This window comes from Solanum pennellii, chromosome 9, assembly GCF_001406875.1.
Source record: "Solanum pennellii chromosome 9, SPENNV200".
Taxonomy (NCBI): domain Eukaryota; kingdom Viridiplantae; phylum Streptophyta; class Magnoliopsida; order Solanales; family Solanaceae; genus Solanum; species Solanum pennellii.
This window is the reverse complement of record NC_028645.1, coordinates 76,815,332-76,838,954: the sequence shown is the minus strand read 5'-3', so window position 1 is coordinate 76,838,954 and position 23,623 is coordinate 76,815,332. Positions and strand designations below refer to the sequence as shown.

The following is a 23,623-nucleotide window of genomic DNA, read 5'->3' as shown; positions in this document are numbered from 1 at the left end:
ATATTTTAAAAGTACTAAAGTATGTCTAATTATGTGATTCACAAAACTTTTTTTCACGGTAGAAGAATATAATTTTTTAATTAGAATGAATAATTTATAATGAGTTATCATTGGCCAACCTATAAGTTTCTGAGTTTGGATACCTTTGTATCAAAGCTATCTATATACTACCTAATCACACATGATAAATGATCATACACAATATATATATCATCTTATTATAAAAAAAATATTAGAGAACAATATAAGTTTTTTTTTTTTTTTTTAAAAAAAGAGAATTAAATAGGTTGTGGAAGAAGCAATGTGTTCCTACCTATCCAAGTAACGTGTCTTCTAATCAAACCAATGACATTTCAACTATCAATTAGGTGAAAAATCTCAAACTCCCACCAAAAAAACTACATATTCTCTTCTTAATATTAATACACTCATTTTTGCCTTACTGCCAATATCCATCTAACACCATGGCTCTTGGTCGTTCACATTCTAGGAGTGAACTTCATGTTTTTCATACGGGAGACGACGTACGTCTCTGTCTCAGTCTCATTTTACATGACACTAAATTTTGTGTTCAGTCAAACACAGACTGTGTATATAATTTTTGCTTTGTTTGCTAACGAATATATATATTTTTTTGTGTGTGTATATATAGCAACGACCTCCAACAGAAACGTCGAAAGAGTTTGTCGTTTCGTTGAAGAAGATATGCAAGATTTGTAGAGATGAGATTGAAGTTAAGGAAAATGGAGAGGTATTTGTTGCTTGTGGGGAGTGTGGATTTCCAGTTTGCAGGCCATGTTATGAATATGAAAGAAGTGAAGGCAATCAAGCTTGTCCTCAGTGTCATACTCGATATAAACGTCATAAAGGTACATTGCTCCCTCCCTCTCACTTATATAGTAAAATAATAACTAGCTATAACAAGTTAAAATTGTACGATAAATTTTTTATATATGTTGTCTGTATGTACAATCATTTCTCATTTGAACACATGTCAGCTTATGTATTTCGAGATATGTTAGTAAGATATATAGATTATACGAGTAAATAAGATCTTTTGTCCTCTTTCAATTTGAATAGAAGACAATGACCTTTTCAAACGGTAAAAATGAACCGCTTTCGTAAAAAAATGAAGTCATAATGTGAAGAAGGGCTAAAAAATCATTTTTGAAGTTTACTCACGGGGTGTTACCACGAAATATTGGTTTTTCTCTTTCTCTCTATAGGTCTCTCATCTCTTTCTCTAGAAAGTTTTTGTGTTCTTCATTCATCAAGTATGTGTGGATTCGATCCTAACAACAAGTTTTGTTAATTGTTGAATATTGGCAGGGTGTCCTAGAGTTGTAGGTGATGATGAAGATGATATTCATGATGATTTTGAACAAGAATTTCAGATCAAGAATCATCACACTTCTCCCAACCACCACCAATCGGTTAGTACTTCGTTTCTAACTTCCAACAACCTACTAGAAGCACCAAAAGTGATCGGAATTAATTAACGTCAAGAACTTAATTGAATCGGGAATTAACATTTTTTTTAAATATTTCTAAAATTCGTAGCAATATTGGATCTAGTGACAATTAACTAATATTGATGCAAGCTTTAATACTGTTTGTTAATGTGGATATTTAATACCGCTAAAAAACATTTTTGCTGTAATAATGTAATTTTTGCTATAACATAGTGTTAAAAACTACTATCATGTTGCATAATCTTCATTTGAATTTGCAAAAGTAGTTTATAAAATTGTAACCAAATACCATTTGGATATCTAGTTTACAAAACATGTGCATAGTGTATAGATAATGTAAATTTTATATTAAATTTATGTATACTGTAAATATCTATAGATATAATATACATAAATATAAATACATATTGGACCTCTAATTGTATTGATAGTGTATATTTTGTCCATGTTGGTTAACTAGATGAACAAAGTGTACTTCAGAATTGGAGGTTTCCGCAGCAATTATGTAAATTTTGGAATAATGGTAGTAATTATTTACAAAAACTATCTAATCATACAAACATCTATATCATATTTACTAATTCTTTCTATAGTTTAAATAAATAACATATTACCTCACTAATTACAATTCAAGTCAGTTATACCTATATATATGTATTTCTACTATCAGATAATTACAAAAATTCTATCTTTTAGTTACTTATTATCATTATCCCCTATAAGTTTTAAAATCTCCAAAATTCCTCATTTTCTCTTTAAGTAAAAAATGTCACTAATGTATCTGACCATCTTTTTAATGTATTAGCGCATGTATCTGACCCTCCTTTTAATGTCTCATCGCTTTGATTTTTTGGCCATTAATGTATCCGAACCCTCCAATTAATGTATCCGACTCTCTTTTTTAATGTATCAGCGCATGTATCCGACCCTCTACTTAATATATCAGCTTATATTATTGTATATGTTTGAGGAATTTTGGTAATTATAAACTTTTAACTAATAGATTGTAATTTTGCCTTAAAAGTACGTGATTTCTATAATTTGTACTCTAAAAATACAAAAAGAATGGCGAGCAAGATAGGAGAGAAGCAAGCAGAGAGTAAGTCGGTGCACCCCAAATAGGGAGAGATGAGAGAGTGTACCGTATATTTGTAACAAATTACACCTTATTTTAACTTATGTATACGAGATACATAAATCTCAATACATGTAGTAATCGATTTTGATAACGCCCTAAACTAGTGAAATTTATGTAATAGACCAATCGAGCTCTCTCATTTGAAGTGAAAGCAAGTTGTTATATGTTTGACAGGAGAATGGAGAGTATAATCATAACACCAATGGTGCTGCTGCTTTTAATCAATCAGTTATTGGAAGCGGTAAAGCTATATCGATCTCTATTATTTAATTTCGAAATGAGTAATTGTATCACTTTATATGTGTCATTCAAATTCATGATTTTGTTTAATTTCAAAATGTAAAATCACTCACAGTTGCAGGGAAGGAATTGGAGGATGAGCACAAAGAAAGTTATGGTGATGCAGAATGGAAGGAAAGAGTAGAGAAATGGAAGAATCGTCAAGAAAAGAGAGGTCTTGTTAATAATGGTGGAAATGATCAACCTGATGAAGATGATGACTATCTGTATGTACTCTTTCTTTTCACTTTAACTTGCTGTTTACCCTCGGTGTTATCCCACGAGTGAGGTTTGAGAGGGTAAGATATAGTGATATACCACATCTTACGCATACCTTTCTGGGGTAGATTTACTGTTTCTGATAGACCCTTGGCTTAGAAGGGGAATTTAACATGTTATTTACATCCAGTTTAATCCTACAAGTGGAGTCTTGGGTGTGAAAGATATAGACCCCTACTAGATTTTCTGTTTTCGATAGACCTTCAGCTTAGAAGGGGAATTAAACATGTTATTTGAGATATATTCTTAGTAGTGGAAGAAAATATTGAAAAGTTTGTTTGATTATTCAAGCTAATTCCTGCATAGTGTTGAAGTTTTATCGTTGCTAATACGAGAAGGTTTTATGTGAGGAATTATCGAGACAACAGCATAGATGGAACAGGAAGAGACCCTATATAAATACTTTAAATATATAACAAATCAGTCAACCTGGTCTATGGATTTGTTCATAACGATCAAATTATATCTGGTTGTTTTTACCTTCCCCTCATTCTCCTTACAACTTTTAAATATTGGATTTTCGGTTATATATTGTCTCTGTCACTTGTAGATTTGTATCATTCAGTGACTAACTGGTGTAGTATAATTTGAACTCTTTATACAAGTTGTGAAAGTTCTATAGTTACATGTAATATTATTAACAAAATGAATCAAATACTACAATGTTTCAACATGAAATGCGTGTGGATGAATTGAAACAGATCAAGTTTAAGCATATAGAACTTGCAGTATATTTCAATATTCTGACCACTTAACTGATTTCCAAGCAGTTTGGCTGAGGCTCGGCAACCACTTTGGCGAAAAATTCCACTTCCATCAAGTCTAATCAGTCCATATCGGATTGTCATTATCCTCAGGCTTGTCATTCTTGGATTCTTTTTCCATTTCCGGATCTTAACACCAGCCTATGACGCATATCCATTATGGATTATCTCGGTTATATGTGAAATATGGTTTGCATTATCATGGATACTTGATCAGTTCCCCAAATGGTCACCCATAAACCGTGAAACTTATTTAGATCGATTGACATTGAGGTTTGAACGTGACGGCGAGCCTAATCGATTAGCCCCAGTGGATGTGTTTGTGAGTACTGTTGATCCTCTCAAGGAACCTCCTATTATCACTGCAAACACTGTTCTGTCAATCTTAGCTGTTGATTATCCTGTCGAGAAGGTTAGCTGTTATGTATCAGATGATGGTGCTTCTATGCTGTTGTTTGATTCATTAGCAGAAACTGCTGAATTTGCCAGGAGATGGGTGCCATTTTGTAAGAAATATAGTGTAGAGCCTAGAGCACCCGATTTCTACTTCAACGAAAAGATAGATTACTTGAAAGATAAAGTTCAGCCTACCTTTGTCAAGGATCGCAGGGCCATGAAGGTATGTATCAATTACTTCATTTCGTCTCATTTTATATGACTATATCAGAGGAGATGCTGTGCCTAAAATGTTGACTGAATCATATCAAGGTTTAAGAAGAAGTTGTAGAAGGAATCATGTCGAACATTTTAGGACGTGCCCAAAATAAAAGAATGTCATATAAGTTTGGATAGAAGGAGTATCATTTGTCGGGGGCTTAAGTTTCTTTGGCTTGAAATAAGATTTTTTCTGCAAATTGAAAACTCACTCTCTTGTGGCAGAGAGAATATGAAGAATTCAAAGTAAGAATTAATGCATTAGTTGCAAAAGCTCAGAAAAAACCAGAAGAAGGATGGGTAATGCAAGATGGAACTCCATGGCCGGGTAACAACACCAGAGATCATCCTGGTATGATTCAAGTTTATCTTGGTAGTGAAGGAGCACTTGACATTGAAGGTAAGGAGCTACCCCGCCTTGTCTATGTTTCTCGTGAGAAACGACCGGGCTATCAACACCACAAGAAAGCTGGTGCCATGAATGCTTTGGTTAGTAATTAATATAATAGTTTCTGGCTTGCTTCTTTGACATTTTATTAAGTCTTTTTTTCTTAATGTTATGTAATTTGTGCTGTTTTTCTAAATAGGTTCGAGTAGCTGCAGTTCTGACCAATGCACCATTTATGTTGAACTTGGATTGTGATCACTACCTTAACAACAGCAAGGCAGTTAGGGAAGCCATGTGCTTTTTAATGGACCCACAAATTGGAAAGAAGCTTTGCTATGTTCAATTTCCCCAAAGATTTGATGGTATTGATCGCCACGATCGATATGCCAATCGTAATGTTGTCTTTTTTGATGTAAGTTGATCTATAAATACAGCAGTTGTGTTGACAATGGATTTATTCCCTGTATTAATATGCTTTTTCCCTTCATGGTGGCAGATCAACATGAAAGGCCTGGATGGAATTCAAGGACCAGTTTATGTTGGAACAGGTACTGTCTTTAACAGGCAGGCGTTATACGGCTATGATCCACCTGTTTCTGAGAAGCGTCAAAAGATGACATGTGATTGCTGGCCCAGTTGCTGTTGTTGTGGTTCAAGAAAGTCCAAGTCCAAGTCCAAGTCCAAGAAGAAGAGCATCAAGGCCTTACTTGGACTCGGAGGACTATACAACAAGAAAAAGAAAACAATGAATGGAAAGAACTACACTAGGAAGTCATCTGGACCTGTCTTTGATCTTGAGGAAATTGAAGAAGGCCTTGAAGGATATGATGAGCTTGAGAAGTCATCTCTCATGTCACAAAAGAACTTTGAGAAACGATTCGGGCAGTCCCCCGTTTTCATAGCTTCCACACTTAAGGAAGATGGTGGGCTTCCTGAAGGGACAAACCCAACAACACTCATAAAAGAAGCTATTCATGTTATTAGCTGTGGGTATGAAGAGAAAACTGACTGGGGCAAAGAGGTCAGAATCATATTTCATGAATAAATAATGAGTTGCTGGTGTTCGCTTAGCTAACTTCGAATAAATTGGTTTACATTTTTCTTTTTCTTTTTTTGACAGATTGGATGGATTTATGGTTCCGTCACCGAGGACATTTTGACTGGATTCAAGATGCATTGCAGAGGATGGAGATCGGTTTATTGCTGTCCTAAAAGAGCAGCTTTTAAGGGATCAGCTCCAATCAATCTATCAGATAGATTGCACCAAGTCCTGAGATGGGCTCTTGGTTCTGTTGAAATCTTCATGAGTCGCCATTGTCCCCTTTGGTATGCCTGGGGTGGAAAACTCAAATGGTTGGAAAGGCTAGCATACATTAACACCATTGTTTACCCATTCACTTCCATTGCTCTGCTAGCTTACTGCACCCTTCCAGCTGTATGCCTTCTTACTGGAAAATTTATCGTCCCCACAGTAAGTGAACTGAAGTCATTTGGTTCAGTAATATAAAGATTTGATTTTGATTTTCTAAATCAAATCCCATGTTTGTTTTGTAGCTTAACAACTTTGCTAGCATTTGGTTCATGGCTCTCTTTATCTCCATCATAGCCACAAGTGTACTCGAGCTGCGATGGAGTGGAGTAAGCATTGAGGCCTGGTGGCGAAACGAGCAATTTTGGGTCATCGGTGGTGTTTCAGCACATTTGTTTGCAGTTTTCCAAGGCCTTCTTAAAGTTCTTGCTGGTGTAGACACAAACTTCACTGTAACATCAAAAGCAGCTGATGACGCTGAATTTGGGGAGCTTTACCTCTTCAAATGGACCACACTTCTCATCCCACCAACCACTCTGATCATCTTGAATATGGTTGGTGTTGTAGCTGGTGTTTCGGATGCCATCAACAATGGTTATGGTTCATGGGGTCCTCTCTTCGGAAAGTTATTTTTCGCCTTTTGGGTTATTGTGCATCTCTATCCTTTCCTAAAGGGATTGATGGGCAGGCAGAACAGGACTCCCACCATTGTGGTCCTCTGGTCAATTCTTCTTGCTTCAATCTTCTCACTCGTTTGGGTACGAATAGACCCATTCCTACCAAAGCAGAAGGGACCTATACTCAAGCAGTGTGGTGTGGAATGCTAAGTGCCATACCTGGTATCTATGTGATGTATTCTTTGCCAAATTTTTGTTAGGTTGCTATTTTTATTGCAAGTGAACACATTGTATCTTTCTGCTAGTATTTTGCCTAGCAATAAAGTGAAGACTAGGATAAGGGCATTGTGCAACTTTGTAACATTCATACTTGTCCAAATTAATATACCAACTTTGTAACATTCATGATTAACAGGATGATATTATTTCTTTCTTTCTAGGGAAAAGTGCATCTAAAACATACTTATTTGAATAGATCCATTACAACACTAAAAATCTACAACCTGTACATGAGGCTCTATCTTCTCATTATTTCTGAAAACTTGTTAGTTTGCTCATTTCTATTGTCCCCAATGGCTGTGGAAGGTAAGGCAAAGTCTGAACAGACAATTCTTGTGCTACAGAACGCATGGTTGGTCGCGATTCAGGCGTGGTACGTGTACATGCCAAGGCAATCGTGATCACAAAAACCACTGCCTCTGCCAAGTGGCCGGTGGGAGGTGGAAGTCTTTGGTCAAGAACATCCTTCAAAAGTATCTCCGGAGACAATGTTGTTGATGCTGATAATGAAGTTAAAAGCTCCCCTGGATGCCTTCCCATCATAGTCTCCATCGCTACGACTCCAAAACTATAGACATCACACTTTTCTGTAACACGCATAGTAAGTGCAAGCTCTGCATAAGAAGAAAGACACAATATTATTGAAGTATCCTTCCAATGAATATACTACTAATCAACAGAAATATGGATGCATTAGGTAATGAGTATGTAACATACCTGGTGCCATATAGCCATAAGAACCAGCAACTGTGGTCCAATTTGATGAGTCTGAAGCTAACAACTTTGCTGTGCCAAAGTCAGAGAGTCGTGGCCCGAATTCTGATTCAAGCAAAATGTTATTCAATGATACATCACGGTGAACAATGGGCGGAGAGCAGTCATGATGCAAGTAAGCGAGTGCATGAGCTATTCCTTGCACAATTTTCACTCTTGTACCCCATCCAAGTTCCATTCCCATGTCATTGTCATATAGAACTTTCCCCAGGCTACCTCTTTCTATATACTCATAAACCAAGTACATGCACCCATTCTTAGAACAGTAACCAAAAAGCTTAATTATGTTCCTGTGTCTCACCTCTGTCAAAGTTCTAATCTCATTCTCAAAGCTTCGACGATTAGTCAATGGAATGTCACTTGAGTCTGACATGTTTAGTCTTTTGACTGCAACAATCTGCCCAGAGGGCAAAACAGCTTTATAGACAGTTCCAAAGCCTCCTCTTCCAATGCAGTTCTTTTCACTGAAATCTTCAGTAGCTTTCACTATGTCACCAAATGTAAACTTCCCTTCTCTTTCCCAAATCAGAGATTCTGTATTTTCATGTATCTGGCTAGCTTTGATCTCCTCATCATATTGCTTAGCCTTCCTTCGAGACACGAGACATGCAACAAACAGGATTGCTAAAAGTATGAGGCTGACCACCGGTACAAGTACCCCAATGAGGATCTTTTGATTATTATTTCTGGACTTTTCATTGGGAGTATCCAAATTACATGAGGATAATCCTTCTATATTTCCACACAAACCAGAGTTTCCAAGAAAAGATCTAGCGGTTGCTCTTTGAAATACTCCATCTGTTGGGATTGGTCCAGAAAACTCATTGTAGGAAAAATCCATCTCCTGAAGACTGATCATCTGAGATAATGCTGGAGGAATTCTACCTGAGAGGTTGTTATGTGAGAGGTTGAGATGCATTAATGAGGTGAGTTTGGCCAGGTTTTGTGGAATGGTTCCCGTTAGCGAATTGTTACTTAGGTCCAAAAGAATACTCAACTGCATCAAATTGCCAAGGTCAGATGGAATGCCACCTGATAATGAGTTGTTGCCAAGATTCAAGCTCAACAGGCTCTCACACTTACCAAGATCTACTGGTATGTTACCACTTAACTTGTTTGTTGACAAATCAAGATACTGGAGATTAGTTAAATTGCCAATAGACTGAGGGATGCCTCCAGTAAGATTGTTTTTGCTCAAGCTGAGATTGAAGAGCAGGTCTAACCTTCCCAGCTCAGAAGGAATTTCACCAGTCAATTCATTTCCTTCCAAAGCTAACATGCGCAACGCTCTCAGGTTCCCTAGCTCAGCTGGGATTACACCAGAAAATTTGTTTCCATCCATTCTTAGATTAGTGAGACTTTCACATTTCCCCCAGTTAGGTGAGAGTTCACCTGAAAGTTGGTTGTCACTAAGAGAAAGGAAAACAAGATTCGGGTGCACTCCGAATGCATCTGCAAGATTACCAGATAAATTGTTGCCTTCAAGCCGTACTCGAGTTAGCAGCGTGCAGTTCTTCAAACAATCTGGTAACTTCCCACTGAATTTGTTCCCGTTTATTGTCAACTCGCTAAGATTCGGGCTACACAATCCAGCAGGTAGTTCACCAGTGAAACTATTATTTGCAAAGCTGACACTTAACAATGGAGGACTATTCTTTCCAAAGTCCTTAGGCACACTGCCTGAGAAATCATTAGTATATACAGAAATATTCGTCAGTGCACTGAGGTCAGAAATGCTGTCCGGCAGCTCACCACTTAGTCGGTTGGTGTTGATGTCAATGCTTTCAAGGAATATCAATTTTCCAATCTCAGGAGGAATGGTTCCACTGAGATTGTTGCGGAAAAGGTGCAACGTCTTTAGATTGGTCAAATTTCCAATGGTTGGAGGTATTATGCCTGAAAGCTGGTTATCAGACAAATCTAACTGCAACAAGTTTTGCAAGTTCCCAATCAGATAGGGAATGGAACCAGTGAACTTGTTATGATAGAGGTAAAGATATTTAAGGTTTGTCAATTGAGTAGTTTCGGGTGGAATTTTCCCCGTAAAGGAATTGTTTTGAAGCTGCAGAGATGTCAACTCAGTCCAATTGGTGATTAAATTCGATGAGATTTCACCAGAAAGACTATTATCAGACAACCCCAATTCAGATAACTTTGTAAGAGAGGAGAATGATAAAGGCAATGACCCTTTCAGGTCATTTCCAGCTAGAGCTAAGTAATTGAGTTTAGTACAAAAGCCAAGCTCAGAAGGAATAGTTGAATTCAAACTGTTCGTTCGAAGATCCAACATTTGAAGATTTATGAGTCTACCTATAGAAGATGGAATCATTCCTTCGAATGAATTGCTGAAAAGTACAACAACTTCAAGACTAGTGATCAAGCCAATTTCATCAGGAATTAAACCAGAAAACATGTTAGAACCTAGCTGAAGTTCTTTCAACTTAGACAAGTTGTTAAAATTTGGTGACAATGAACCTTGAAATAAATTAGATGAAAGATTAAGTGTTTCAAGGTTGATCAAGTTGGTAAATACTGTTTCAGGAATCGAACCATTGAAATGATTTATCGATAAATCAAGATATGTTAGATTATGACAACGGAGTACGAATTCAGGGAATTCTAACCTCAGTTCATTGTAACCAAAGCTTAGATACTTCAACATAGGCATATTTCTCATCTTCAACCAATCAGGAGTTTCTAAGTAATTTGATCCAAGATCCAAGTGCATTAGCTTCTGCAGATTGCTAATCTGATACGGAATCACACCGGTGATATTGTTGTTATAAAAACTCAGATACTCAAGTTGATTCAACTTTCCAATCTCTTCAGGTATAATACCTGACAAGATATTGTTACTCAAGTCCAAGAAAGTGAGCAATGAGGCATTGCCAATACTCGAAGGTATCGATCCACTGAAGTTATTTTGATTAAGATTGAAATTCACGAGACTCGGAAATGAAGTGAAATCAAGGTGATCAAGTGAGCCTGAGAGGGCTGCATCAGAAAGATTGATCTCTGAAATTGTTCCACCAACATTACACACAATAGATGTCCAATTGCACAAGTTTTCGAGATTCGAAATGGACCATGAATCTAAGAAAGAAGTAGTAGGTAAATTACTCTTCCATTTGAGAAGAGATTCAGCTTCTGTTCTTGCTGAAGATGTGATACTTAATGGAAGTGAAAAAAGAAGTAGCACATACAAAATGTAAACTAAGGTAGTATGAAATGTTGTCATGTGTAATATTTGGTTTTCTAAGAAGAATTAATACAACATTTTTGTGCTTTTTTATATGAAAGGGTTGTTAATATATAAGTGAGAAAAAAAGGGTGTATATTAGTAGTGGAAAAACAATCATAAAAGAAGGAAAAAAAAGGCTAAGATGTTGTATTATACCACCAAAGGATGTACTGCATTAAGAGGAGTTGTGCTGGGACTGCTTCACTCTTAAGTAAAAGCCTCGAGTTCAAGCCCTAAATATAGAGAAAATTTTATTGGACTATTGAATGAGTCTTACAATGTGCTATTCGAATTTTATCGGAGCTCTAATGAAGGCGCCGAACACCAAGTAGGAAACAAAAAAACGTGGTATAACAAATGGGGTAATTCTTCGCTTGATCAAAGGTCTCAAATTTAAACTTGGAATATGAAAACGTCCTTGATAGAAAGCATTTCCCCCTAAATGAGACTCTACGATGTGCGAATCTAAAATAGTTAAATTCCAATAAAATAAAATAAAATGTTGTACTTTTTGTAGTTGGAATACAGAGCTTAAAGTGTCCAATTGGATGTGACAATGACACGGTTTATTGTCTTTTTTCTTTTTTTGGTCAAAACTATATATCAACTTGAAATATAGAAAATAAAAGAATTGAGTGGTGAACAATTAAGTAGGATAAGTATATTAAAAAAAAAATTGGTTCAAAATCAATATCAAAGAAAAATAAAGTCAAGTCAATGATTTTTTTTTTTTATTTCTTCAACATGTGGTAGTGTGATTTGTGAAAACTGATGAAAAAGTTTATTTATATTAAATTGTTGAACCCGTGACACCAAAAAACAAACCAACAAACAAAAAAATTCTTGAAATAATTGTACATTTAGAATCAGAATTTTTATTTATCAAGAGGGTTTAAAAATATGAAGAATTAAAGTAGCTGGATGATTGACCTTTTATTGCTCAGTCAACTAGTTATAATTTGAAAATCTTTTAGTGGAAAAATAAATACAGATTAAAGTACATACATGTGCAGGTTGGGGTCAAAATTGATGGCTATATTCAATATATACATTTAAAAAATGTTCAACTACCTTGGCTTTCCTCGAACAAAGCTAAAATATCACTTAGCAAAATATTTAACAACTACTCTAGAAAAATATTTAACTAACTATTTTAGATATTTTGATGAATAAAATCATGTTCAATAACATAAATTTTCATTGATTCATTTACGATATGAAAATCGTTATTTCTAATAGTAGAACCAAAGAAAACTGTTAGAGGTCGTTCGGTACGCCAGTGATAAAATTTGAAATTAATTTGTCTTATATTTAGTGCGAGATATTATTTATTCTCAAAACTATTATATTAAAATCAGAAGCGAATCTAAAATTTAAAGATTTTGGGTGTATCTATCAATATTACCTTACTTCAAAATCTGAGCTCTAAGCTAAACTAAAAAAACAGTGAAATGGGTTTTAACTGGATTCAAACTCTGGTTTCACCGATAGTTCCTCCAGCTTATACCAACGACATAAGCTGGTTATTATATTTTAGTTTTTGTTAATTTCTCAAGAAATATATATATAATTACACATGATTTTTTCTAAAGTTAACGAGTATACGTGCATCTTCATTTGCATATATGAGTCCGCCTCAGACTAAAATATGATAGAATTATTATTTCATATGAAAGATGAAATAAAATAATATGATAACTCTACTTTTATCTCATCGATCCAGTCTAGGAAAAGTTGCTATAGGCTGATTAATGAGTATATTGACTAACTTTATTCATACTAACTAAATGGTACTAGTCTTTGACTAAAATCATGTCTAACTTAATATTTAATACTTAGCTTGTAGAAAATGTACAATAATAAATATAAAATATTAGATAATGTAAAACAATGTGTCACTTATAGTGATGTTTCCTATTTTTCTTTGACATAACTCAAGTGACACAATGGACTAAAAAAATATATCCTAAATACCAAGATCAAGCTTGCTTTTTTAAGAATTTTTTTTTCTTTCACTAAATCTCATAATTAGTGGTGTCATGGAATAGACATAATAAAATAAAATTAAAATGTCAATTGTTATCGATTGATTGTTGAAATCACCTTTGTGGTTAAACCATTAAAGAAATTATTAAGTATAAAATAATTGTTGGTTAGTTTTTGGTGCTTCCAATATCAAAACATTTTTAGTGGTCAGAATTGCGCTGCGTTTTATAAATATATATATTGTAATTATAATAAATTATTAAATATAAATTTATAACTTCAAAAGTATTTAATATTAAAAATTTAAGTTTAAACATATAATATTTAAATCTTGAATCTATCGCATCTATTCTTCTGGAATTTGATTAGATTGCATTACTTATGATGTGATGCATACTTTGATATGATATTTCGAATAATTGCATAAAAAATGATAAATAATAAAATGTTAAATGGACAAGTTAAGTTAAATTTAAATAAAATAAAATAGGTTAAATTAACAAATAAATAAGTTAATGATCTGCTAAAAAATTACTTCAGATGAATAAACTAATAACCTATTTGGATTAACTTACTAAAATAATTTTAAAACACTTCTATAGTATTTCAGTAAAATTAAAAAGTGTTTGCACACTTATTTTTAAGTTAAAATAATAAAAATTAAGCTATAAATTATAATCATAAGCTATTAGCGTAATCAATCAGGCTTTAAATAGCGGATCATAATCTAACCAGCTCGATTCTTATTAACTTTTAATTTATTTATTGTTTTTTTCTAATTGAACTAGCTATTGTTTTTAGGTAATACTGATACCAAAATGATGCTAGCTCAATATTACTAGTAATAGTTTTTCGTTGCTAAAACTTAATAAATTTGGTTTAAAAAAATAAATATTCTTAGGTGTATCTTTTTAACTTTAGAAAAAATATTAAAATAAACTATTGACTAGTTGACTAGATGAACTTTATGAAAAAATCACGTAGACAATGTATATTTAATCCATTTTTTTTTATATATATAAAATTAATGTGACTACTCATATAACTTAATTCTTTTCAAAACTTAGATGTATACACATACGTCATTTTCAAAAGTAAACACAAATTAAATTTTCAAATCAAGACCAAAGTAAATAAATGATAATAAGGTCAAAGCATTCAAATGGAAAATATGGGCTAATTAAAAACTAGTTGAAAAATGTGTTATTGTCTTAATTGAACTTTGAATTTCTATAACAACTAAAAAGTGAACGATCATCAATTAATGTGGTGCGACGAATAAAGTTATTTGGGACTTTTGAACGTAAAAGAACCTTTGATATATACAAAATGGTTTTGTAAAAAAAATAATTAAATCTATGCAATATGAATTCAAAATAATTCAACTTTAATATGAATATTAAACATAGAGTATAGAATGAAAAATTAAAATAACTTTTAAAAAAGAAATACATGCACTCAAAGTTGAAACTTGCATAGTATTTGTCTTTGAAAGTTTTCACTCTTTAAAACGAAAATTTAATCAACCTTAATCATAAAAAATATATGTCTAAGCTACCCTTTAAATACTTTCGATCAAATTCATCATTCATGAAAAGGTCAATAAATTTTTGAATATAGGTGAATGGAGTTCTTATTTTTTAAAATCAGAAAAGTCATTTATAATTTTTTCAACAAAAAATAATATTTTTTTTTCTTTTGTGTCATAAAATCATTTATCATTTTTCATTTTTCAAGAAAAAGATCCCTCAAGTTGAAAAGTGATAAATTAGGTCATTTTTAATGATGTAATGCTGATACATATTTTTTTGAATAAAAATAAAAAATTCTAAACTGAACTCATTTTAATCGAAAATTTATTAAATCAATTTTTGAAAGGTCAACAAACTTTTTCGAATAAGAAGTATCTTACCCCACAACTTCCTCTCAATTAACACGTGTGAAAATGTAGAGACTAAATTCTTGGCAATATAATGGAATTTGAAATATGACATAATTTTGTTCTAGTGATTATATCATCGACAATTGTAATCTATTTGTGAATCTATTGCCATTTTTGTGGCGCATAAATAAAGTTTTTATCATTTTCCTAGTACCTAGTACTCCACTATATTATTAAAAAAAAATGATGTGCATTTTTTGTTACTCTTGATAAGACATCACCATAGTCCCACTTTCACAAAAAATAAATAAAAAATATCATATTACAGAAGAAAATAATGAGTGGGATAAATCAATTGTTAATTTATCGTGATTTAGTTATATTCAGCTAAAATAAGTTATTTGGACTTAATCTATGCATCAAATCAGGTTAATTTATCATGATTAAGTAACAAATCACATAACGCACACATATCATAGGTGTATTATTTTGACGCAAACATCGAGTTTAAATAAATACTTTCTCCTTCTTATATTGATTTTTTATATATTAAAAATAATTATCTCAAATTATAAATCAATTAAATTATTCTTTTGAATTTTACTCTTATTAATTAATCAATAATCGATAAAACTATCCTTTTTATTTATAGCTTTTAAACATATAAAAAAATAGACAGCTAATATAAAGATGATACACAATCAAAAATGTAAATAGTTTTCCCCTTAAAAATATGTGTCACTATCTCATGATATGATATTTGAGTAAACGTTGTTATTTAAAAAGTTAAAATTTGTTCTTTTTGTTCTTCCTTTAATCATGTGAAATTGAATAAAATTATGATGTGTTAAATTGTTTGATCTAAATATATTCACCGTCATTAATTTGATTTTAAAATACCCGTAATATTTAATGAGTTAAAAATATCATTTTGCCAAATAAATATATAAGTATATCTCGTTTCTTTGTAAACTTTTTATTAGCAAATGTATTTCCTAATTCAATTCAAAATAGATTAATAAATACAATTTTTTTTAATTTATTAGTTTATTTTATCGTTATCAAAATGAAATTAATGAAGAAGTGAGATATTATGATCTTATATAATATGATTTATATCGTCAGTTAAAAAGATGCATATAGTTATTCTATTTTAGTTGATAAATGAAATTAAGAAAAAAAAGAAAATCTCCTATTTATTTATTCAAGTGATTTTAACAGAAAAGAAACAAGATTAGATCTCTTAAAAGTGATATTATTATTAGGAATAAAATGTGTTTAGAAAGAAAAGAAATAATATATATTTATTAAGAAAACTAAATATTTTTAACCCATTAAATACAACGTATTTTTGAACCAAACTATTAGCAGTAAAGATATTTTTGGACCAAACTATTAATAATAGAGACATTTTTAGATCAACTAATAACAATAAAATCTTTTATTCAACTTCACATAGTTTAAAAATATTTTAAACCCTTTTCCGCCGAATAATATGGACCATGTACCAACCATTAAAGCTTTGTGGGCTTTAAAAGCATCCCTAGAAGGTGTCCTTTCAAATTACTTAGAATCAAACAAAAGCACCAGAATTGTCATGCAGTTGCAAAGGTGTGGCTGTAACAGAATCTCTTTCGCTCGAACTCATCAAAAACGTCAACATGCATGTATTGGATTCTCCAAAAGTAGTATATTTGTGGAGAATCTGACACACAGGTGCAACCTCGGAAGTGAAGAGTCTACACAAGTCACAACTTAGCACAAATACAGTCTGGTGATCTTCACCAATGATACCTTCATGGTTAGGTTAATCTTACTTCATTCATCACTAATCACTATATTAAGGAAGCAAAACATGGAAACTTGAAGGGAAAACACAAGCAATAAATAAGTTCACTGCATCACCACTTATCATAGTTACAAAGAATTACAACAAACAGTTTTCCCACAATCCATACACACGAAAAATCCACGAATTGTATAGAAATGTAAACACAAACAATAGTAACAAGAAGAGTCGCGCACTCGCTTCACAAACTGCTGTGACAGTTTAGATATACAATAATCTATCAAGCTAAGAGGCTTCTGTGGCACCTTCTTTCAAGGCTCTGTCCAATCTTGCCTCAAATGGAGTAGAGTGCCAATTAACTCTCTTATCCTGCATTATCATGAGAACCACTTTGTACTTAGTGATAGTGAGTTGCATCATTAATAAGAAAAAATTTCATATCAACTCTACCTCTCTGTACTTGCTCGTCGAGTTTGGTATGCCTTTAAAAGAAGAAACTGACCCAGAGTCTTTAGCCGATCCCAAGGGATTCCAGTAGGTACCAACAGTTCCTATAATAGGCATCTCATCAGGGCTTCGACAGGGTGATTTTCTTGGGGAGGAAGTTGCTGAATGCTGTTTCAGCTGCTCAACTGTCAAGACACCTAAAATTGGCCTGTCTTCAAAGCTCATCATAGAGTTAGAACCTTGTGACATGCTTTTTTCTGATGTAACAGTCTCAAGCGCGTTGGACCCTGCCTTCTTGGTGGTATCAGGTGTAACCAACCAATTTGAAAGACTAGCATCAACCCCAATTTCTTGATCTTTAGGCTTTGTCTTAAAACTAAATGATGATTGCTTAAATGTAGGTTCTAAACTGAACGAAGCACGGGGCCCTTCTACTTCTGCGGTACAATTTTCCTTCTGTGGCAGTAGCTTCATGGGTTCTGCTGCTTTTGATTTAACACTTTTCCACTGACTGAGGTTCTCTACAGGGTTCAACACAGGATGGATGTAAGCACTCCTATCTCTCACATATCCTTTTGTTTCACCCTTCCTCGTTTCCTTCTCGGGGACACCGAACATCAAATTAGGACTATCCACTTCCTGTTCTTTCACTTGATGAAAGTACTTGTCAGCCACCATTGATTCAGACCACACTTGTCCACCTTCACAATCGAAATCCCCGTACTCTTCATCATCATCCAGATCACATTCTTCGTCCACGTCACTGTCACCAAACTCCTCAGCTTCATCATCACTGTCTCGACAGTTCTGATACCTGTGGTTTGTAGGATATGATCCTACACTAGAAACGACAGAACCCCCTTCAGAGGAAGAGCTGGACTTGCTTGATTTAGCAAGAGATCCCTCCTCCTCTCTTTCTTCTTCACGAGATTTCTTGGTTTCAGGTAAAGAATCTGTACTTTCATAGACAGAAACAGGTTCATATGTAGTGATGTTTGAATCAAATGTGACTTTTTTTCTAGCACTCAAGCTAAGTTGCTCCTCAGGCCTATCTCTGCATGTCACAGCAACCCATATCATTTAACTTAGTAAAATAAAGTGGAAAAAGAGAAAAAGCCAAGTTCAGTAACTCACCGCGCTTCGGTAACCAAGCTCCCAGAGGGTTCCTCTGTGATGCTTTGTTCTGTAGAGATAATGCTTCTCTGAGCATCCTGACAAACATGTTTCTGCAGCACAATATTAGATTTTTACATTGTTTGTTAATATCACCAAAAGAAAAGAAATACAAAACCATAGCTCTACTAATTTGTCTCCCCAGGAAAAAAACTCCAGGAACAAATGGTACACTCAACAACAACAACATAGAGTATATGCATACCCTACCACTACCTCGTCGAGATAGAGAAACTGTTTTCGAAAAACCATCGCCAAAATTCTCATCATCACCAACTAATTAAGAAATTCCCATCGTCATCAACTAAGTTAACCCTGACCCCGGATAAACCAGCTCCCAACCATGATAAGAGCTGGAATCTTGTTCAAATACAATATAAGTTCAACAATCCCTTCCCAAGAAATACAAAAATAGAACTAGGGAACTGGAAAAAATGGTACACTCAACAACTACATATCAAGTGAAATCTCACAAGTGGTTTTAGGGAGGGTAAAGTGTATGCAGACTCTATCACTACCTCATGGAGTCCAAGAGACTGTTTCTGCATGACCCTCAGCCAAAATTCTCATCATCATCAACTAAATTAACCCTAACCCTTGTTAAACCAACTCCCAATCATGATAAAAGATGTTATCTCGCTCAAATACAAAACAAGTTCAACAATCCCCTTCTCAAGAATTTCAAAAAAAGAACTTGAAAACAAAAAAAATGGTACACTCCACAACAACAACAACAACATATCCAGTGAAATTCCACAAGTTGGGTTTGGAGAGGACCCTACCACTACTTTATGAAGATGGAGAGACTGCTTCCGAAACACCCTCGGTCAAAATTCTCATCATCACCAACTAATTAAGAAATTTCCATCATCATCAACTAAATTAGCCCTAACCTTGGTTAAACCAACTCCCAATCATGATAAAAGCTGGAATCTTGCTCAAATACAAGACAAGTTCAACAATCCCCTTACCAATAATTTCAAAAATAGAACTTGGGAAAAGGGTAACTACTAAGGAATAACAACTTGGGAACAGGAATAACAAATGATACACTCAACAGCAACAACAGACCCAGTCGAATCCCACAAGTAGGGTCTGGGAAAGGTAGTGTATACCCAGACATTACACCACTGCCTCATGGAGATAGAAAAACTGTTTTCGAAAGTCCCGAAGCCAAAATCCCATCATCATCAACTAATCAAGAAATTCTCATTATAATCAACTAATTAACCCTAACCACAGTTAAACCAACTCCCAATCATTATAAAAGCTGGAATCTTGCTCAAATACTTCTTTCAAAAATAGAACTTGGGAACAGGAATAAATGGTACACTCAACAATAACATACCCACTGAAATCTACAAGTGAGGTCTTGGGAGGATGGAGCGTATGAGAACCTTACCACTACCACGTGCAAGATAGAGAGACTATTTACGGAAGACCCTCCGTCAAATTCCCATCACCATCAACTAAATTAACCCTAACACCAGTTAAATTAAACCAAATCCCAACCATGATAAAAAGCTGAAATCTTTGCTCAAAATAGATACAAATTCAACAACCCCCTTCCCAAGAATTTCAAAAACAGAACTTGGGAACAGGGTAACAACAACAAAGGAGTGAACATAAAGAAGAAAAAGGGGTTATTCAGAAACACTTACTTGGTCTCGAGGGATGACCTTTTTCCTGTTTTTCCGGCATTTCTTTTCCTTATCACCACCAAAACACCCAAGAAAACAACCCATCTACACAGAAAAAAAAACGATTCAAATCTTGGTTTTCAGAGTGGGGTGAGTGGGGGATTGTGTTTCTCTTCCAGCCAAGAATGGTGGAGCAAGAAATCAACCGAGAACCCTCATGATTACAGAGGAGGAGCGTTTGGATTGAAACGGTCAAGAAAATTGGTAAGGGGCTCAAGACAGAGTGGCAAACAGGGGTTTATTTTACTTTGAAAGAAGAGGCAAATGTGACCGTTACTTATCATAGCTGTTTATTTTGCCTTTTTATTCTTAATTAATAAATAAAATTATTATTATAATGGTGGGGTTTTTGCTTTTTTGAGTTTAAATTCTTGATTATATAATTGTGATAGTTATTTTAACAGAACAAAAACCTGCCATTATTGTCATATTTAATTTTGAAAATGCTATTTGGATAATGAAATAAAGTTCATTTTTTAAGATGTGTTGTTTGGTTTGAAATATTGCTTGTAGTGAGGTTTGCGTATATTTTATCTTTTCAAATCTTATTTTGTGTAATTATTTTAAATATGTTATTTATTATTATTATCATAGATAAGTTTATTTTGATATATTTAAGAATAATGCTTTAAATGCTGTAAGTAGGTTTTTAACATAAATATATTATTCTAGTAAAAATATTTAATGGATTAAAGCTTATTCAAATTTCTAGCTTTATCTTTGGAGGACCAATTCACTATAATTTATTTATTTTTTTAAAGAAAAATAGTTCATACTTGGATTTAGTATTTTAATTAGCCTATTTTAATTCTTTATGTGATGTGGCCGCATATCTGGAAAACCATTTTGATTTGTTTATTATTTTCAATTTCCTCAAGTTTGAAACTCCTTTATTGAAAATTAATGTGGTTGATAATTTTATAATTAAAGAGTAAATTTATGTTATAAATTACAATTTTCCTTGTATCAAATGGCAAATAAATACAATATTAAATGTTAGTCAAAAACTCATTTAATTTTCCAAACATTTTAATATAGAAAAAGTAATAGTTGCCACCCACTTCCCTTAAAATTAGGCTCCCTTTAATACTTTTATTCTCCAAATTTTATAAGGATTTTCAAATTTTTTCAGATTTTGTATTATAAAATACATCTTCAAATTTTTTCACTATTATTCGTGCAATTAAGAGGGCATGTTTTTCTTAATATACAGTATCAAGTTGGATAAATGTCAATTAAAAATAAATCTCCATCATGGAAGCTAATACTGTATTAGCAAAGAGTACGTCGATTTGGATGTTATATTAGAATTTTCAAAAAAATTTATTTCTATTTTTCTATTGAAGATGTTTTTGTATGAATCCTATTGGCCGTAGTTACCCAATTTAAAATTATTTAATTCCCTCCATCCACCGACCTATCATATCTCAATAATAACATATTCAATATAATTTTACAAGCGTGATTTGGAAGGATAATGAATATGCAACCTTATCCCATCTTGAGAAGGCAGAGATAACTATAGTTAGGGGTGGACATAGTATGGTATGATACGGTATTTGAAACTTTAGATACTGTAATTTCGATATTTATTTATAAAAATATTATATCATTACCATATCAATTTAACTCGGTATGGTTTGGTATACTGAAGTTCGGTTTCAGTATTCTAAGGTATGATAAGTTGGTAATTATAGTTTGTTACAACTTTGACTAATATTTACTCAGGACGTTATGACGTTGACAATTATAAAAAAGTCTATATTTTATCATACTAACATATTATACATGGAAAAATATCAAAATTTAGAATGAGTTAGGTCTTGACCAGATTGTTATCTTAACTCATTATGATCCGCACAAATTTAAGTCAACTTGTCCAATTACCACGGTAAAAGCAAGGAACAAAGATTGATGGAAGAATTCAAGGATTTCAATTCATAATGGGATCGAGAGTTTGATTCTAATGTCTTCTTCTATATTTTTGTGTGAACTTCTCATCTTCCATATAAGTAATTGATTTTTCTATAGGGAATCAACAAAAAATGACAAGTAATCGTGACTTAGATTTTAGTACTCTTTAAGTTTTTATACATTTCTCCCGTTTCCCCTTCTCCTATTTTATTATTATTCTTTTTTTTCTAAAAAAATAATATTTGAGATTGGCAAGAGTAATTTCAACAAAATTTTATCCAAAAATACAAGGCAAGGTTTTTACGGGACTTATTACATAGTTATTCTCTTAAACTTTCTAGCAAATTTCATGAGAAAATGGCTAAAAGCCCCCCCCCAAAATCTATAACCGGATTTCCAACTACACACCTTAACTTTACGGGAGTCCTATCACCCCTCTGAACTGTCTAAAACTGAAATAGTTACACCCTTGAAAGGTCACAACCACATCTATATTGATTTGTGAATTTCACGCGTTCGACACGTAGAAATTTAATTAATTTTTTTTTTCAATTTTCTTATAATTCCTTTCTCTTTTTCCTATACTCTTCCAATTTCTTCAAATTCTAAAACAATTTCTTTCCCAATTCCTTCAAATTTCTAAAGTAACTTCACATTACTTTAAACACCAAAGTCCACCAAAATTGGATTATGAGGAACAAGAGAGAGATGAGAGGAGGTGTGAGAGGGTTTTTGCTGGTATTTTGAGTTTCGCCGGAAGCGACGACAATGGTGGCGTACTGGAGGCAACAGTGGCGTTTCGTCGGAGGCGGTGACAATGGTGGCTTTTCGTCGGAGGCAGCCACAATGATGACGTTTCGTCGGAGGAAGCAACAATGATAGCTTTTCACTGGTAGCAGTGGAGAGAAGAAAACTAAAAAAAGTGAGGGTAGTGAAATAGAGAGGAAGAACAAGTGCAGATCCTCTTCGAAAAAATGAGGAAGAAATTTCTAATTTGTTGCTTGAGATTTGAGATTGATAATTAAAGAATCTATAAAATAAAAAGAAATCTTATTTGAGAGTTCAATTGGGTTTGATGTAAACCTAAATTGATTTTTTCCCCAAATATGAACCAAATCTTATTTTTAGGTGATATAAATAGATCTCATTTTACTTTTAATTGATTTGAATGGTTTATAAAGTTTTCTTACATGAGATTTTAAAAGCTTGTGTGAAATCAACCATGGTGAATCCGGTGAAGATGGTGGTTTAGAGATGGTGAATGGTGGATGAATTTGATCTTTATTGCTATGGAGAAGAAGACAATAAAGAAATTTTAAAAAAAACATATATTCTTAAAAATAGATATTAAAAATAAAGTTTTAATGTTAAATTTTTTTGCTCACTCTCTAAAAGAGAGTGAGATACACTCACTTTGTCAGCTAAGCATTCAGGGAGGTAATTTCAGTTTTATAAAATTCATGGGGGTGATAGGACCCCCGTAAAATATGAGCGTGTAGTTGAGAATCCGACTATATATTGGGGGGGGGGGGGGGTTT

At 33.4% G+C, this 23,623-nt stretch overlaps 3 protein-coding genes across 4 annotated transcripts; 1 reads left to right on the top strand and 2 right to left on the bottom strand.

Moving 5' to 3' along the window:
- Positions 1-387: 387 nt before the first annotated feature.
- On the top strand, positions 388-7,339 carry LOC107031349 (cellulose synthase A catalytic subunit 4 [UDP-forming]). 2 transcript variants are annotated; one of them, XM_015232676.2, is made up of 11 exons: positions 388-524; positions 653-869; positions 1,330-1,433; positions 2,785-2,851; positions 2,966-3,116; positions 3,939-4,551; positions 4,812-5,075; positions 5,174-5,386; positions 5,471-5,995; positions 6,095-6,445; positions 6,529-7,339. In XM_015232676.2, the coding sequence occupies exons 1-11, from the start codon at positions 465-467 to the stop codon at positions 7,108-7,110; spliced, it is 3,147 nt and encodes a 1,048-aa protein (XP_015088162.1). In that variant the 5' UTR covers positions 388-464; the 3' UTR covers positions 7,111-7,339. The 2 variants fall into 2 exon arrangements, with proteins under 2 accessions (XP_015088162.1, XP_015088163.1); XM_015232677.2 differs by having other exon boundaries at positions 2,972-3,116; positions 6,529-7,110.
- On the bottom strand, positions 7,302-11,365 carry LOC107031348 (MDIS1-interacting receptor like kinase 2-like). The gene is made up of 2 exons (XM_015232675.2): positions 7,897-11,365; positions 7,302-7,793 (listed from the first exon to the last, which is right to left on the bottom strand). Exons 1-2 carry the CDS (start codon positions 11,189-11,191, stop codon positions 7,429-7,431), a joined length of 3,660 nt encoding a protein of 1,219 aa, XP_015088161.1. The 5' UTR covers positions 11,192-11,365; the 3' UTR covers positions 7,302-7,428.
- Positions 11,366-16,927: 5,562 nt separating this feature from the next.
- On the bottom strand, positions 16,928-20,435 carry LOC107029277 (protein JASON). The gene is made up of 4 exons (XM_015230660.2): positions 20,133-20,435; positions 18,433-18,524; positions 17,302-18,352; positions 16,928-17,220 (listed from the first exon to the last, which is right to left on the bottom strand). The coding sequence occupies exons 1-4, from the start codon at positions 20,214-20,216 to the stop codon at positions 17,137-17,139; spliced, it is 1,311 nt and encodes a 436-aa protein (XP_015086146.1). The 5' UTR covers positions 20,217-20,435; the 3' UTR covers positions 16,928-17,136.
- Between the last annotated feature and the right edge of the window lie 3,188 nt (positions 20,436-23,623).

Excerpts from the sequence above, each read along its gene's own strand:
- LOC107031349 (XM_015232676.2), top strand. The coding sequence starts at position 465 with ATGGCTCTTGGTCGTTCACATTCTAGGAGTGAACTTCATGTTTTTCAT. Across the intron at positions 5,076-5,173 it reads CTGGTGCCATGAATGCTTTG|GTTCGAGTAGCTGCAGTTCT; the intron begins GTTAGTAATTAA and ends TTTTCTAAATAG. Across the intron at positions 5,996-6,094 it reads AAACTGACTGGGGCAAAGAG|ATTGGATGGATTTATGGTTC; the intron begins GTCAGAATCATA and ends TTTTTTTGACAG.
- LOC107029277 (XM_015230660.2), bottom strand. The coding sequence starts at position 20,216 with ATGGGTTGTTTTCTTGGGTGTTTTGGTGGTGATAAGGAAAAGAAATGC. Across the intron at positions 18,353-18,432 it reads AGCTTGGTTACCGAAGCGCG|AGATAGGCCTGAGGAGCAAC; the intron begins GTGAGTTACTGA and ends TGTGACATGCAG. Across the intron at positions 17,221-17,301 it reads CGACGAGCAAGTACAGAGAG|GATAAGAGAGTTAATTGGCA; the intron begins GTAGAGTTGATA and ends ATGATAATGCAG.
- LOC107031348 (XM_015232675.2), bottom strand. The coding sequence starts at position 11,191 with ATGACAACATTTCATACTACCTTAGTTTACATTTTGTATGTGCTACTT. Across the intron at positions 7,794-7,896 it reads TTATGGCTATATGGCACCAG|AGCTTGCACTTACTATGCGT; the intron begins GTATGTTACATA and ends CTTCTTATGCAG.